The sequence below is a fragment of the Centrocercus urophasianus genome, unplaced genomic scaffold (genome assembly GCF_019232065.1).
Source record: "Centrocercus urophasianus isolate 14NV4802_14NV808 unplaced genomic scaffold, USGS_Curo_1.0 seq_21, whole genome shotgun sequence".
Classification (NCBI taxonomy): domain Eukaryota; kingdom Metazoa; phylum Chordata; class Aves; order Galliformes; family Phasianidae; genus Centrocercus; species Centrocercus urophasianus.
In genome coordinates, this window is record NW_024884767.1 from 9,305,918 (window position 1) to 9,323,760 (window position 17,843).

Consider the following 17,843-nt stretch of genomic DNA (forward strand, 5'->3'; position numbering starts at 1 on the left):
GACCAGAAGAGATACCCTGTAACAAATGTGATCATTAGAGCAATCTCAGAGTGGCTGGCAATCTGCTGTGTAGTAGTCCATTTTTTCTAGCATGGCCCAATTTTAGGGAGAAATGATTAGTATGGTGGGTGGTATAATTTCTTCTGAAAAATATCTGTTTAGCAGCAAACATAGAAAGAGCAGGAAAATGCAATGACACTACAGATAAAAACCTGAGTCATCATCATATCATTCTCCGCATAATGCTCCAGACTCTTAAAAGCCTCCAGATATTTTTGCCCTTGCCTTGCCATTTAGGAGGCCACCGCAGCACATCAGTACTTTGCTATCTTAAGAACTCTTCCAATTTCAAACCTAGAGATATCCATGACAACTTTAGACCTATCTGTGCTTTACTTTGGGGTGAAGTCACTCTCTCATGCTAGATTATTTATAAATAGCTGAAGACATCTGTAGCTTCTGTGGACTGTGGAGATTTTAGCTGTATATAAACTTCTGGGTTCACTTGATAGTTTTATTACTTACTCGGAAATGTAAACTGAAAATGGACAACAAAGAATAAAGAGAATGTGCTCAGAGTTGACTTCGTCAGTTAGGAAGACAAAATAGAAAAAGATGTAGTGATTAGCACTGGCATTACCTTTAACAAACAGTCAAACATTCATTTGGACATTAGAGGAGGCATTTAATACATCTTCCTAAGTATAACTCCCACTCCACTATCAATTCTATAGCCCTTTCTTAGAAGACATAGTAACCCATGAACATGTATTAGGACCAGAAACTCTCAGAGCTTTGAAGTATCCAAAGTAACCAGGATAGGAAATACAGGAACAGCAAAGAAAAAGTCTGATATTCCATAGCATAATATGAAAAGAGCGTAACTACCTCAAAGTCTTGCATTCATCTAATGTGCCAAGTTTCTAGGAGGGAAAAAAAACCAACTTATCTCAGGATGGTCATTTACAGAGATCTTGGTAAGAAAAAATACCTTCCTTACCACCGTTTCCAAACAAAACCTCAACAGGCCTGTTGTGAAGGTTCTCTGTGCCCAACCTGCTATTGAAGGTGTCCTGTTACCTGTTCATCAGTCTCCTCCGCTCCCACAATGAGCCACATCCAGTGCAAGAACAGGAAACACAAAATTGCTTTCTATGCATTATGCAGTCTCCTTCACTCTGGTGAACCCACTCTCACCTATATTTCTGCATTCCTTCTTTTTCTTTAGTGTCCTGCTTTTCTGTCACGGGTCTTGTTTCCTTCCATTCACTAGACCATCAGCAATTTCCAACCCAAGCAAATCTCAAGCAAAGTGTTCTGTAAAATGGTTGAGGTCATTTTTGAACAGGTGATCACTGCAGCCTCCCTCTACCAATCCATCTGCTTGCAAACCCATCTTTAATCACTTATTTCTCTTCCTGTCTTTTCACAGCTAAGTGGAGGTAACTTCATAGCTTATACATTCTGTAACAGCCCATACATAAGGCAACCTGTTGCAGAGGTACAAAGAGAGATACTCCAGCTGTCCTCACTGAGGACTAGTGCACGTGCCCTACTGCTGGCCCCAACCACGTCTCCTCAAGATTCCTGTGATAGAGAGTGTTTGCTGTACATCTTGTAGGGCCATAATGCATTCTGCCATGCCAAGGCATGCTGGTCCAGACTGTGTTTCTGTAAGGTACACAGTACACACACTCTCCAGCTCTGGAAACTTGGAGTCTGCTGACTGCCAGAGGAGAGCAGGGTGCTCTGGGGAACAGCTGTACAAGCTGGTGGATGCACATTTTCCCCGAGCAGATCTGCCCAGCTAGCGGTTGCTACAAGTCCCCAATACCACCTTCATGTTCCCATGCATACGAAGGAAAGGTAAGGGCTCCAAAAGAAACCATTCAATTGCAGAAGATGAAATACATTTGGTTTATTTCTTTCTAAAGTTTGTACATATACATATATCATTATACATATGTGAGATCCTTCACTAGGGTTGCTTGAGTTCAATTACATAAAAATTATTGAGAAGCTTGCAGGCTCTCTGTTGCCCGTAAGCAACACTTATTCCAGCTTATAAAAACACAGAGGAACAGAGTAATAGTCAGGAACATGGACACAAGAGAGAATTCTACTTTATATCTCACAGTTTCAATACATCAAAGGCAAATTATTTGTCTGTATACCGTAGGCTTACTTTATCAGCAATGATAAAATAGAGGAAAATATTTATATACAGTCACCTCAAGTGAAAAATAAAGCAATGTAAACTTAAATTCCAAAATATTATTTCAAATGATATAACAATATCCCCAAAAGTCCTTCCTCCGCGGAGAAGAGGACTGATTAAGTGCCTTCATTTATCAGGAAATGATCATTCTAGTACCAGTTACATGAAGCAGAATAAAGGAGGGCATCCTGTGGTACCTGTAGAAAAGAGTGACAACTCTGCTTCAGGAAACCATCTCTGTGTAAGCAAGCACATGTTTGAGTCCTCGTGGACACCAGCAGCACGTGGAAATGTCTCCCATGAACCAGGATTTGATTGAAGTCTGACTCTGACGACCAACGAAGAACGTGCTTTTCTGGCAATGAACACACCCAGGGACAGGAAGGAGTGCCCCGGTAAGATAGCCTCAAGCCTGACCACACCAGTCAGAGTCAGAGCAGCAAATTTCACGCTGCTGGAAAAGATAGAGCGATTACCTCAATGTCACCTCACAGCAGAGCCAAGAAGTACCACAGAGCAGTGAGACTGGGACTGCGTCTCTAGTGTGTCGTATGAAGAAACTCCACTGAGTCAGTGATAAGAGTAAAGTGAGATGAACAGTGTGAGAAAGAAGGCTCCTACACTTGGCAAAAGGGACAGGAGGCCACCAAGAGGAAAGATCTTGCAAGGACTGCTGTTTGGCCCAGTAAAGTTAGGTCTGCACAAAGGAGATGGGCAGTGTGCACACATGCATGTGCAAGATGGTCTTTGCACTACTGCTGCTGAGGGTTATTGTTCCCACAGGGGCACTACACCATAGCAACTGTTAATTTCTGAACTGCATCTTCTCAGGCTGAGAACAAGTGCCAATTTCTACTACAACTCTGAACTCATCTACTCACTGCATCACCAAGGGAGGCAGGTAACCCAAGGGAGAGCTTGTTGCCTGAAAAGGATCACAACTGATCCAAAGGAAGATGATGAGGATGTCCCTCTTAATTTCACGCTCCGCTGCAGTCAACTTGCATCTTAGTCTTGCAAGACTGGCCATGGTCCAATTAAGCATACAGCCATGACTTCACGAGTACTCGAGTACTTCGAGCTAACACTATAACATCTGATAAGATTTTTATGACTCCAGGTAAGAATCCTACCCTCTGGCTTTGCTCCTTCTTTCCTAGAATAATGCAGATAGTCCTAACATTGCACCAGCTAGAGCAAATTGGAAAATCCACTAGAAAATCCTTCCTTATGCCTTCACTTAGCCCAGCAACCTTTTAACAACTTGTTTAGATCTCACAAGGGAAACCTTTGGGAGTCAAACAAGAAGCCTTATAGTGATATTTCACTCCTGTTGGTCTTCTTCTCCCCACTGATGAAACAAACACTCTTCTTGAAATCTGTATAATTGCAGAAAGAAACCCTCACTACTACTGCGTGATTCTGTCTGCAGGAGACATCACAGGCACCTGTCCTGCTTGGACACAGTTTTGGACATGACGCCCTTTTGTTGAATTTTCACAGAGAGAGGTCAACAATTTCAGAAGTAAAGCTGTACATTTGATCTTCAGAGTGTGATTTTCAGAAGTAGGCATTGATGCTCATGGTACAGGCATCTGCTAACAGAAATGGGGAGATAACCCAGTGTTGAGCTAGCAGAAAATAGAACCCCGTGATCCTTGCTTAGACTCTCAGATATATGCCTTTGCTTTCAGCTACACACAGCCCCTGGTGGGCAACACAACAGAGACTGAGGCACAGCTCAAGGGATAGCCTAACTCTGCAAAAGCTCTGATGACTCTTTAACTTATTTTGAGAACAATTAGAACAAGCACCCTAACAAAGTGTGCAGCTTCTTAAGTGCTTTGACCAAAATAAGCCTCAGAAAAGAACAGCAGGCTCTGGAGTGTTGAGTCACAGAAGCCATACTATACCTATGGAACACATACACACATCTATAGGCATCACTTAAACACATTCACCAATACTGTAAGCCTCAGATTGTACCTCACACAGAAAGTATTGATTTTAAAGTTTTCAAACTGCCAAAAAACTTTGTTCTTCTAGCCTGAAGTAAGAGGACAGTTGTCACGAATATGTACACATGAAAAAATAAAATAAAAACAAAAATCCAACATCGTTCTCATCCCATAATTTTTCAGAACTTCACAGCACTGAGCACCAAGTATTCCTAAGTGTGTAAGTGACTTAAGACTTCTACTGTCAATAGCATGTGCCTTGCTTGTGAAGCAGCACAGACTGGGAACCACAGATCACCCTTTTCCCAGCAAGAGGCTCTGGGAAGACAAAGGACTTTGTGTCCAACATGTCTCCATAGCAGGTGGCTAGCTGCTAAGTGGTTAAACAAGGATATTCACATTGCCCAAGGCAAAGCTGAAATTTTGTCTGCTTGAGCAAAATGCATCTTGCTGTGCTGGTCTAGTTTAGGTGAATTACAGACAGGACCACTGCTACAAAGTGGCTGCTAGTTGCAAAGGATAATGTCAGAGAAAAGCTGTGCGGCTGTAATTTGTGGCATTTCTAAACCATGCATTGCCAAGTACTGTACTTTTTCCTCAGGCTAAATACACCTTAGGCACGTACTCCAGCTGATTCCTGGCACAGCTTTAACAGCAGATGCCATGGTAGGTCCCTTATTGTTTAACAATTTATAACTTTTACAGAACACTTCATTACTCAAAGGGAATGACAGAAACACTTTGTGCTGGCTTACATTTGCTCCTTTTGACCACAGCAGCAAAGTCAGGTCAACAGTGCAGCCTCTAGGAAAGCTGTAACTTGGACTTGTTAAGGAAAGTGATCTAATAATTCACATAGAGCTTAAATGCAGCTAACAAAGTGAATGAAGGTACCTACTTGCAGGCAGGGCCAAGCTGGCCTTTCACTGTTGAGCTGGGTACTGCCAACAGAGAGCTGACGTTCACAGAGGGCTTCCAGACACATCTCTCCAGGGCAACCTCTCCTCCCAACTCATATTTAAAGTAGCCTCTTCCCAATGAAGCCGTGACACCCCAGGATAAGGTTGCTGCAGTCACGAGGGAGAGAACCAGCTGGTAACAGAAACTGAGGGCAGTTTCCCAAGCAGTGCAGTGTATGTGGAAAAGGAAGCCAGCATCTCTAATTTTCCCCAGCACTAAAGGCAATACTGGAGCACAGTGTGCCCCAGGATCCAGGAAGTGAAGAGCCATGGAGGGTGGCACTGGCTTTCTGAATGCCTTCAGTTACATCAGCCATATTGGAAATGATCCCATGTACTGGTCCGTAGCTTGGGAAATACAGTTTCTCTGGAGGTTGACAAACCTCTTCTTTCTGGAGCAAATGCTCAGAAACCTCAGGTGAAGCAGTTCATAAGCCATACCTATGCTGCTGGGAGAGCTCAGAGAGGAGAAGGCAAACTGCACAAATATACGCTATAAATAATACTCTGTATAAAGCATAAGCCAGAGATCACTTCTTTCGAAGACATTTCTGACACAACCACCTCAGCTTGCCCTTTGTGGCAGCCCAGGCGGCTGACACCAGAAGCACATGCTGAGCAGCTTCAGTAACGCTCTAGGAATACTGGTGAAATGTGGACTTCAGAACAGCCATTTCAGAGAAAATGTGGCACCCCAGAGTTTCAGGAGATCCACACTGAGTAAAGTTCCAACAGGCAGCCACCTAGAAGATTGCTGGGGATAAGGTGTTTATACTGCCTTTGCCTCTGCAAAAGCAGATGGTATTTCTGGACATTGTCTCACTGTGCTTGGGGACACGGATTGAAAATGATGCCTTTTGTTCTTTCTTTTTTTCCCCACACAGCTCCCTGAAATTTATGACCTGGAATTTGGGAAAGTACCCAAATCCTTGCAAAAGAGCATGTCAGTTTCCCCACAGAAGACTGCCTCTGCCTCTGAGATCTGTAGAGAGGTGACTAGGAACATCACAAGTGTCTGGTCTAAGTGTGGGAGGGGAACCTTGCATCCATGCAGCACAACACAAGAGGAATACAGGAGTCTGAAACTCATGTCTCGCACCTTCCAGCTATAAATGTAGCTGGGGAATACAGGCTACAAATGAGCAGAATGGGAAAGCTGCTTAAAGGGTTATCTATTTGATGCAGCACTGCTTCAGAGCAGGTTTTCTCCAGGCAAGATGGGACACTCAAATTTTCCACATTTCTGCAAGCATGGAAGGGAAGAGACCTGTTACACAGAAGCAGCTGAGGTGCTAAGATGACAGACAGGAGCAGCTTGACAGAAAAGGAGGAGGAGCTGTCAGACTAACTGTGATAAGGCCAAAATTGATTTAGCAATGGAAAATGCAGACACTGTAAGCTACAAGTTGTCTGCAAAAAAAAGCCTTACCCACTTTTGAGAAGCACACTGCAGAAATGCAATGATAACCCTGCTGCAACTGACTTTCTCCACTGCCACAGACACCTACTCACCAAAGTGACTACTCTCATCAACTGGGTGTCCAGTCCCATTGGAGTGAGCCAAAAGTTTGGTTGTTTCAAGCCAGATGGACAACCAGCCTCAATACAGGAATGCACCATATGATCCAGGTCATGAGGGGCCTCTGGAGGCCAGCTAGCTCAAATTCCTGCTCAAAGCAGCACTCTGCTGCACATTGAGCTCCAGAAGAGCTGTAAACTTGGACAGGCAGCACCCTTGGAGTGGGCAGGATCAAGGAGAAAGCGCTTAAGGGATGAGCTGTTACAGCCCTTAGAAAGCTTCTGGTAACCATTTACAAGTGGCTGGCTGTAGATGAAAAAGTGTCTGAGTTGGCGTCACAGCTGAACAGTGTTCCCCCACAGCTCTGCTACATTAATCACCCTGCTGGCTGACTTATCTCTCTACATCAATTAAAGACACAACATAAATACTGGATTAAAAAGCTGCAGTCATGTTCACTGGTCCATGTGTGATTTATCTGCAAGATGCATACAAGCCAGCCCAGAGATTTTCTTTCACATCACTGCTGACAAAAACCTCAGCATCCTGCTGCCTTACAAAGGAGAGCACAATTTTGGCTCTGGGGGAGTATCTCACCTTTGGTTGCAGGAGAGGAGGGAGAAGCACAAAAATGTCTTCCCTCCCTCCCCTCTCTCCTGTCATGTCCGGACACAGTCCAAACCTTCCTGCCTCTCCTTCGTCAGCCAGGAGAGGAACCCACATACGTGAGCAGCCAGCAGTGCTTCAGAGAAGGATGCTGGCCCAATCCTGCTCCCTTCTCCACATCCCCCTCTCAAGACGTGGGCAGGGGCTTTGCCTGAGTGACGGTTTCCAGGCGGCATGCTGCAGCAGGGAGGATGGCAAGGAAGAACGATGCCTCCCTGCAGGCACCAACGCAAAGGCTGCCTTAGGGGCTGTACACTTGCACACACTGGTGGTGGTCTGTCAGTTGCAGTTGAAGGAGCCAGTGCTGCAATGTCTTAACATTGAGCATCTAGACACAGCTCCACCTGTGCTGAACAGGGCCCAAAACAAGCCCCATTTAACTCCAGCTCACACTGAACGTCCCCAGAAATCCATACTGAGATCAGGTGGGGACAGCCAGGCATGCAGGGGAATGTTGGAACTCAGCAGTATACTCTTGCACATTACAACAGAGTTCCTGAGTCACGGAGGTCAAACATTCAACAAAGAGAGGCCGGTACTGATACCATGCAAAGCCATCCAGTCAGGCTCCCCGTGGTACCACCCAACAACATGCACCACTGATGCCCCCTGAGAGCATGTGTCCATCCTCTACAGTAGCATTGGGGAAAAAAAAAAGCAAGCAACTGACAGTACTGCTTAGTAGATGGTCCTGTTCCTAAGGGAGTCCAGGAGGCTTAGGCTTTCACGACAGCATCTCCTTTTTCTCTTGGCCTCTGAAATGTGCATTTTCACTTGGCTGCCTGGGATGCCTAGAATTTGTAAAGCAATGGAGCAAAATGACATTAATTAAAACTGAAGCAGAACCTGACAAATTCTCAGTAAACTAATCTGCACGCCTCAACAATCTCACCAAGAGTGCTCCAAGCTCAACAGATTTTTAATCACTAAAAAATATAGTGAAAAACTGCATTTACTAAGCACAGATGAGACTTAACGCTTACACCCTAATCCATTTGCAAGTGTACCTGGAAATGGAGAATAAATAATAAAAACTGAAAAAAAAAAACATTTTTGCAGTTCACTTTTTGACTTTCTTGTTACTTCAAATCATCTCCTTTGCAACAACTTTGAAAAGGAATTAAGCAGTTTCTCTGTCAAAGCTGGGAAATGCATTTTATGGGAATCATTTCTTTTTGAGCTCAGCAATTTAACTGCAGCCTACAGCATCCAGAACATCTTAAAAGGTGAGAAAAAAATTTAAATGTTGCCTCTTCACCTTTTAAGGCTATGTACTCTGTATTCACAAGAGGTTTGTTGTGCATATTCCAGGCTGCATTTGAAAAGCTCACACAGACAACTCCGCTCTGAAAGTCAAGCAGGGTCCATTTACAAACCTGAGCCCTTTTTCTATTTCTGTTGCACACTTTCTATGAAATGCCACTATCTACAGCTGGGCAAGTTTTCTTCTCAAATATGCATTCAGCATCAACCATATGTCTTTTTTCCATCTCAGCATAACCTCCCTCTCCACTGTTTGTTTTAAACCACCAGAGTATGACGAACAGCTGCAGGGATCTCCTCCTGGTTTTGTTTCCACCCCCCCTGGAGCTCTTTACCTACCAGATACGATTAATTCAAACAATCCCCTCCAATAAGCGCTATCACACAGTGAGTCTCCCAGTGCAGTACGCTGCACTCTGTCCCCCTGGCTCCAGTGAAAGAAAGCATCTTTCTTGAGTAATAGGGCTGAACACATGCTCCACAATAATCACACAGAACTTCTATAGCTATAGCACTAAACAAGCGCTGACAGTTTCTATTCAGGACTGCAGTATTTACAGACATTGCCAGGGCTAGGAGCTGACCTGCCGATTCCTTGGACGAAGCAACCACACTCTCTGGCAAACTCCAAATGTGCACATTATATGTGTCATGCAAATGCAACATCACACATGGAATCAGTCCCATCTGGTTTCGCTGCCAGGCTGCAACTGCAGGGACTGACGATCTGAGAGCGTGTCATCTTGGTTACAGCCAACAGTGAGCACACTGGGAAAGCATGGTGGTTCTCAGTGGGGGAGGCAAGTCAAGTGGCACCTGTTAAAGGTCCTTCTATCTTTGATTGCTCCCTTCTCTGTCCATGGAACCAGCAGTTCAACAAACTAGACTAATTGACTTGGGCACTTTGGGAAGCCTGGCAGAGTGCACATCCAATCAGACAGTGATTTTTCTTGATGTGTGACCCTACATTATTTGGGCTTTAAATACCATCACATTTCTAAATAGTCCTTGTATTGATCTTGACGTTTCTCTATACGTTACACATCCATCAGGACAGCTGCCCTGTGCCAGGTATAACAAAAATACTAGCAATCAACATTTCTCAGCTGGCCTCAACCTTGCCTCTCAGAATGCTCTGTGAAAAGGGCCAGAATGGTTACACTATTCTGTATGTGGCAAGGGTAAGGTGAAAAGGGAGAGACTTGTCTGAGCTCACCCAGCAAGACAGTATCACATCAGAGATTAAAACTGGGAGTGTACAGTACCAGGCAAGCCAATGCTCTTGCTTCCATAAGGCAAGAGGCACTGGGAAGTAGACAAATGATTTGTGCAACATTTCTGCACTCAAGACTGCCGAATACTGCAAGGATCTGTGGGGCAAACAGGGTCTGGAAGTATGGAAAGCTCTACCCATGGCAGCCTCTCCCCACCCTCTACTTTCTTCCAAAAGTCTGAAGCAGGATGTGCTGGAACTGCAAGGTGAGCTGGCAACTGGCAGGTGAAGGGTAGGATGTGTCAGTCAGGCTGCCTTGTGCCAGCCTCCAGCGCAGAGTAACCAGGATTGCATCAAATCCTGGCTGCAAGTGAGAAAAGGTCAGTGCCATTCTCCAGTAGGCCCAAGCCTCTTCCACCTGCATATCAGCTAAAGCAGAAAAATGAACAGGTGGGGACAATCATTTCCTGAAGAGAAAAAGCAAAGTACTCTGTAACTATCAGAGAAATTGCATGCATCTGCACGTACCAACAAGAAAACTCCTGGAAAGTGGAGCATCAGGAGGCAATGTATCATAAGGCTCTATATAGCAGCTAAGTGAGAGTGTATAGTTAAAAACTACACAGAGGCCCTTTGTCTTTAGAACACATATGCAACCCAGTGGCTCATTCCAACTTGGTAATTCCTCATCTCCCTGACCACAGAGACAGCACAGGTTTGGACACGTTCCACCCTGCTAACTCAGGAGAAGACTTTTTGCTTGGAAAGAAGCAAACAAGTGATTCCAGTGCTGTCATCCCAGCATTGCAAGAGATTGCCAGGTTGCAGTCCTTTGCGTTCTTGGGTCCAGGGTCAATTCAATAACAACAAGCAAGAGTGGCTATTTACTACAGCACCCATTGCTAATTACCAGTACCAACATGCTCTGCATTGTCAGGAAACCACTGTTCCCATTGTTCTAGACTCTATCCAGCCCTCTGCAGCTGCCTGTTTGTACAAATTTCTCACAGCTACCGCTCATATTCACAATGCTGCAGCATTTGTCCAGTTATTTTTCCCACCCACCATGTAAATAAAGTGACAAGTGACTTGAGAGATGAAAGCCACATGCCGATGGGAGGAGATAAATGGGGAAGAGACAGAATATACGTGACAGCGCTCTCCCCTTCCCCCAGCTCCTTTAGTAACAGAACACAAAATGTCCCAATGCTTCAATTGCTAAATGATAAAATAACAGAGCAAAGCAAAGCAGGAGCAAAGACATCTCCCACAGTCTGCACAGAAACAGCAAAATATACAATAGAAAATGTCACTAACACCCCATTCAGGCAGATGCACTTATTTTTATGTATGACAGATTTTGAGCTGGAAAAAATTTGACCACCGGTACTTTGCTGCATGGCTGTTACCCTAGTTGTCATTTCCACCCTAAGTGACCTTCTGCTTAATGCTGGGTGTTTCTGGCCTGTAGTCCTTCCTCTCTGAGACATTGCGTTTCACCTTGGCACTAACTGGAGACTCCTGATTGAGCGACGTACTCGAGTGGGATTTCTTCAGTCCTGACGCATCGTTCTCTCCTCCACTCAGCAGCTCCTTCACCCCTTCTTTCAGGAGGCCAATGTAAATCTCATAGCGATTTTTCTGGGAAATGAAAAGAAAGGGCTGAATCAGTCTACGACAAATTCTGCAGAAACATTTGAAAGATTATCTAGATGACGTAATAGCTTCAAGTTTCAAGTGATGTTGAAAGTAAGGAGTCTAATATGGATATGAACAATGGTGACTAATGTAAATTGCACTGTGCAAAAAGGATTTCGGTCAGGCTGTGCTCAAGGAAATGCGCAATTTAAAACACTCAGTTCTGCAGCATACAAATTCCAACCTGAATGGTGGCTCTCAGCTAGCTAGAATGCGTGGTTATTTCTGAGTAACAACACCAAGAAGGAGCTTTCTGACCTTAGCCACACGGAGTCACCTCATATATATTGAGACACTGTGTGCTCACAGAAAACATAGGATCATAGAATCACAAGGTTGGAAACGACCTACAAGATCACCTAAGTCCAACCATCTTTTCATTACCACTGCTACCACAAGCACTAAGCCATATCTTGCAGCTCCTCATCCAGGCGCCTCTTGAACATTGCCAGGACGGCAACTCCACCACCTCCCTGGGCAGCCATTCCAGTGCCTGACCACTCTCTGAGAGAAAAAGTTCTTCTTTATGTCCAACCTAAACCTCCTCTGGTACAACTTGTGGCCATCTCCTCGGATCCTGTTTGTTGCCTGGGACAAGAGGCCAAATCCCTCCTCATCACAGCCTCCCTTCAGGAGGTTGTAGAGAGCAGTGATGTCTCCCCTGAGCCTCCTCCAGACTGAACAATCCCAGCTCCCTCAGCCGCTCCTCATAAAACTTGTGCTCCAGACCCCTCACCAGTTTCGTTGCCCTTCTCTGGACACGCTCCAGGGCCTCGAAGTCTTTCTTGTAGTGAGGGGCCCAAAACTGAACACAGTACTCGAGGTGCGGCCTCACCAGTGCTGATTACAGGGGATGCTCACCTCCCTGCTCCTGCTGGCCACACTATTTCTAATGCAGGCCAGGATGCCGTTGGCCCTCTTGGCTACCTGAACACACTGTTGGCTCATGTTCAGCCGAGCATCAACCAACACCCCCAGGTCCATTTTCTCTTCACACTCATCCAGCCACTCATCCCCAAGTCTGTAGTGCTGCATGGGGTTGTTGTGGCCAAAGTGCAGGACTGGGCACTTGGCTTTTTTGAACCTCATCTCATTCACCTGAGCCCAGCGATCCAGCTTATCTAGATCCCTCTGAAGGGCCTCCTTACCCTCAGGCAGATCAACACTATCTCCCAACTTGGTGCCATCTGCAAACTTGCTGAGGGTACACTCAATCCCTTCATCTACACTCATCCCTTCAACTATCATCAATTAAAATATTAAACAAGATGGGCCCCAGTACCGACCCTTGGGGGACACCACTTGTAATGGGTCGTAAGCTTGAAATAAATGGATATAGAGTGTGGCAAAATGAACTAAGGGACAACAAAAATCCTTACCTGTACGGCTACAACTGTCCCTTGCAACCCTCCATTCCCATCAGTGGGTCCTGCTTTTCTGGCTTTAGCCCAAGGGGCAGAAATCAAAGCCAAGCCCATCTAAGCTCAGACTCTACCAGTTTGGCTACCTTTGAGCCCTTGAGAAGATGTCACACTTTAAGAATGAGTAGATGAGAGAGCAGCAGGGCACATTCCCCAGACAGGACAACTCACAAGAACAATAAAAGCTGCTCTCTGTCCAAACACTTGCATTTTTTGTATGGAAGAGGTTCGCTTTATCACGAACCATTCCTGCTTGCTCTGGATTCTCATCTGAAGTGAAGCTTTTGTTCTGTTGTGACAACATCTTTCTGCACAGAACACCTTGGCAACCAACAAAAAGAAGGTAGATTAAGGAAAGGTCACTGCAAGGCCTCTAACACATTAGCTGTGGCAGGAGGTGCTGATCAACCCATTTTTTGGCATTTGTTCAACAGCCTGACCCTGATAAAACCACTAAGGTTGTAAGCAAGCATTGTAATCAAGATGACCTCAGTGGGCTGTGGGCCAGAGAAGGAGGGTGTAAGCATTTTCATTGAAAACAGTTGCCAAATTGTTATGTTCCTGACAAAGGAAAAAGCATTTAGTGAAAATTCTTCTAATTCATAATAAAAGTTCAGGTAATAATACCTATTTGAGGGCAGAAAGACTAAAAGCTTGATAACTACTGTGAAGAGCAGAATAATAAAGAACAAAACATGAGAGAATGTGACAGTGTTTCCAGAAAGCCCTCTGAATAAACAAGACCTAATAGGCAGAATATACCTAAAAAGTAAATTAAGAAAAGGCATTCTTATAAATTCCATATTTGGAGCTCCAGCTCCACAATGCGAAAGACAAACACATTAAGCAGATAAGATGTGTCATACAATATAAAAGGAAATGTAGAAACAGCAAGCAGAATTCAGACAATGCACTGGGCTGATGGATGATTCATCGTGAAATACATGGGACATCGGTGCAAAAAAAGAAGCCAATAAAGTGCTCTAAGGCTAGTATCAGTATAATATTCATCAAGGGTGAGGGAGATATTACCACCATATGGAATTCTGCTTTTTGGTGGTGCACTAAACAACACTAGGAGACAAGGACTAGTTTCTGCCTTGCACTTTCATCAGTGGCCATTTTGTGCTGGATACTGTGTTTGCTATTTCTATATCAATTAAGCAATGCATCTGGAAGCTTCTCATTAGACTTCAGCTCCAAACTTGCTCTATTAATGTTCTGACATTTGAAGCTAAGTATTCAATTTGGTGGAAATTTCCTTTAAAAAAAAAAAATCTAGAAAATTCTGTCAAGAAAATACGGCACAAAAATTAAAAGTAGTTATCTCTGCAGCTTGAATGCATGTAAAGAAGAGATAAGGCAGCCATCCATCAAAATCCTAGTTTCACCTCTCATCTAACAGCACTCAGAAGATTTCTTGCTCATATATTTGCCATACTGAACAATCATAATCTGGAGTACTACTTCTTCAGTCAACAAGAAAAGAGAAAATGCTCTTTGCTTGGTTTCAAGAAGCAAAGACACCAGGTAGGGAGAAGTCCTTGAAGGCACATCCCTGAACAAGGAACAGTCAACTCCTTGGTCTCATCAACTCACAGGGAAACCCCGTATCAGGAACTACATCAGGAATAAGAATGACGGAAACTGAGGCAGTTGAGGAAAAATTACAAGGACCCAAAGAAAATAAATTTGGCTTCTTCCTCCCTAATGGGACTATGTTGCTTCCTTGGGAACTAAGAGGTCCTTTCTGCAATTCTTCTGGGGATGTATCAGCCTGGCCCTTTGTACACAGATCAGTGGTGTAGTCAGCCAGCAGGCTCTGCCTGAAAGAGACGACTATAAAATACCTCCTCACCTGCCTCTTGCCCTTTTGCAGGGACCTCATGCAGCAAGGTCTGCTACCAGTTCCTTGCACGACATTGACAGCACTCTGTTCTGAAGGGAAGGTGAGGAAATTACAAAACTGGTGGAAAGCTCCCATTCTGCATGTTCAGATAGCTCACTTTTCTTTTGCAAAAAGAAAGTTGCAAAACACCCCCATGGAGGAGAAGTGTGTGGCCTGACTGTGCACAACTGACTGATGTGTTCAACACCGATCATGTTTGACCATCAACTTCCAAGCCACCTCACTGCCCGCTTTCCCAGAATACTCATTATCAGATTATCTAAGGATATGAAAGAAGGTAACAACAACATCTATGTTAAAGTCAGGATAAACCATTTCCACTGTTCTCTCTTCACATGATGGTGATCAGGCATGATTTCTCCTTCATAAACAAAAACTGATTGCACCCAGTCACTTTCTTGTCTTCAGTCTTTTTGGAAGGGGTATCCTGGAGAATTTACCAGTCTCTCCTGGATAGAGAAGAATCTGGCCAGCCAGTCTTTTGGGCCTTCTTGCTCTTCTTGAAATAGGAATGACATCAACTTTCCTCCAGTCCTCAGGAACCTCTCCTAGTCACCATGATTTTTCAAAGGTAATTGAGAATGGCCTTCCATTTACATCATTCACCTCCCTGAGAACTCCACTCTTGGGTGAATCTCATCAGATTCCACAGACTTGTGTCCAATTTATATAATTTCCTAAGTACATAAATCTGCCTTGCTCCAGATTTACTCACTGGGCTTCTTGCTCCAGATTTATTCACTAGGCTCAGGGACTTGCAATGGGTGAAGGTTGGTCTTACCAATAGAGATCTAGACAAAGAAGATATTGACTACTTTGACCTTTCTCTGTCCTCTGTGACCAAGTCTGCTGTTCCATTATAAGCTCCAAGTAGGACCCATACATTCCCTGGCTGTTCTGCTGCTAAGGTGCCTATAGAAACCTTTCTTCTTGACCTTACTACATTTTGCCAAATTCAACTTCTCATAGGTTTTGGCTTCCTTAAAACCAGCAACACAAACTTGATATTTGAACAGTATCTCTAAATTCCCACTGTTACTTTCTACAGCTTCCACCTCCACGTACTTCATTTTCAGGAGCAGCTTCTACATTCACAAAGGCCTCTGCTACCTTTGTTTGGTTTCTTCCTTGTTAGTGCAGAACATTCCTGAGCTTGGAAGAGGTGCTACTTAAAAACTGACCAGCTCTCCTGGAGCACTCTCCCCCTGAGGGCTGTATCCCATAGGATTCTTTCAAGCAGTTCACTGAACAGACCTGAAGCTCACAGTTGTGATTTTATTCTTTGCTTTAACTTCTCTTACAGGATCATGAAGTCCACATCTCATAGTAACTTGCTGCCACTGTTGTCCCCAAAGTTCATGTGCCTGAGTTCTTTTTTGTTCAGACAAAAGGTCCAGAGAAGTGTCTCTCCTCGACTGCTGCTTGATCACCGCATTAGGAAGTTGTTGCTGATGCACTCCAGAAACCTCCTGGATTGCTTGTGCCCTGCTGTGCTGTCTCTTAAGTGGATAATAAGGTGGTCAAAATTCTGCAGGAGGACCAGGGCCTGCAAGCACAACTCTTCTTGCAGATCTTTGAAAGTGCCCTATCAGACAGGCAATACAATGCCACCTGTCTTGCTCCACATGCTAATACTGATCCACAAGCTCTCAGCAAAGCTTTGTGTGAGTGAGCAGCAAAATCACATAAAAGATATTTTCACTGTGCCTGTCCTTCCTAAAAAGCCTGTATCCATTCATGGCAGCATTCTGTTGTCCGAACTACCCTATTGAATCTCTCCAGTCTCAATGAGACTGTAGCCCTGCAACAGCACAGACGTCTAATTCCTTCTGCTTGCCCTAGAAGGGTATGAAAGCTTTCCTTATAATGTTGTTCTATGAGCACTTCTTTAATTATGTGCTATATGTGAGATGACTCTGCTTTAGTTCTCTTTTATTGATTATGAAGTCTCTCTTGTTCGCATCACTGTGTACCCTTTGCTTATCAGCCACTTCCTCATTTGACTGTTGGTCAGATCATTTCAGATATGTGGAATGTAGAAAAGCAAATTGGCCAGCCACACGCCTTGAACAAAACATCTCAAACTCACCATGTGCAATGACATCAATGCAGTGCTATAGTACAGTTCCATCACTCTGGACAGCACATGGCTTTGCAACACAAGACAGATCCTGCTTAAAAAGCTTGTCATGTTTTCAAAAAGATAAAAAGAGGCAAAGAGGGTCACATTTTTCCATTTTACAGATAAGGAGCTAAGCCCACAGCCAAGGTCACAGGAAGTCTTTATCAAAAGGAGGACCCATATCTAGACTTCTGGGACCACTGTGACTTTTTTGTTGAGAAAGAAATCGTCCTTACTGGAATAAGGTGAAAACTGAAGAACTACAGGATTATATTAGAAGTATGAAACCAGCCTCATCCATACACAAAAAGTAAAAGCAATAAAGTTTCCCATACATACCTCAAATTCCAGATAGTGGTCCTTCAGTTTGTAATCATCTACTTCCTTGCCTTTGAGCTTCTTGTCAGGAGGATAGGAGCGATGTTCAGCAAGTTCAGTGGAGATCTGCTTCAGCTTAGCTTCATGGGATTTCAGCTGTTCATCCTTCAGAAACACATTAGGCACATAAATTATAGAATCTAAAATATTCAATCAGTAAAAAAAAGTAAAAAGAGGACTTTTGCTTTATCTTAAATAATCTTAATTAGATTGATCAGACCTGTTTTCCCAAAGCTCTGTCCCCAACAGCATTCTCAAAGGCATTCTCAAAGGCATCCAAGTAAAGTGGCCAACTTTGCAGAAAAACTCAGCAGTGAGCAGATGCCACTGGGAAAGATAGCAAACTTGTCATCCCTTGCCTTGCTGAGAGCAACGGAAGCAGCTTGCTGCAGAGCGTTACTGACAACATGACACTTCTGCTCTAATACATTTTTTGGCAAATTAATTAAGGCTGTTACATGGAGTCGGACCAAGGGCAGAATGAGAAAAGCAAAGACCCTGCCTCAGGTCTTTGCAATA

General features: G+C 44.1%; 1 protein-coding gene across 1 annotated transcript in view; it reads right to left on the bottom strand.

The window, feature by feature from the left end:
- Positions 1-1,893: 1,893 nt before the first annotated feature.
- PSD3 (pleckstrin and Sec7 domain containing 3) overlaps positions 1,894-17,843 on the bottom strand; it is a 102,780-nt gene continuing 86,830 nt past the window's right edge. The window contains exons 15-16 of the mRNA XM_042822771.1: positions 17,286-17,429; positions 1,894-11,437 (exon numbers count right to left, since the gene is read on the bottom strand). Of these exons, the coding sequence (XP_042678705.1) occupies positions 11,225-11,437; positions 17,286-17,429 (357 nt within the window). The 3' untranslated portion in view covers positions 1,894-11,224. The remainder of the gene's footprint in view (positions 11,438-17,285; positions 17,430-17,843) is intronic.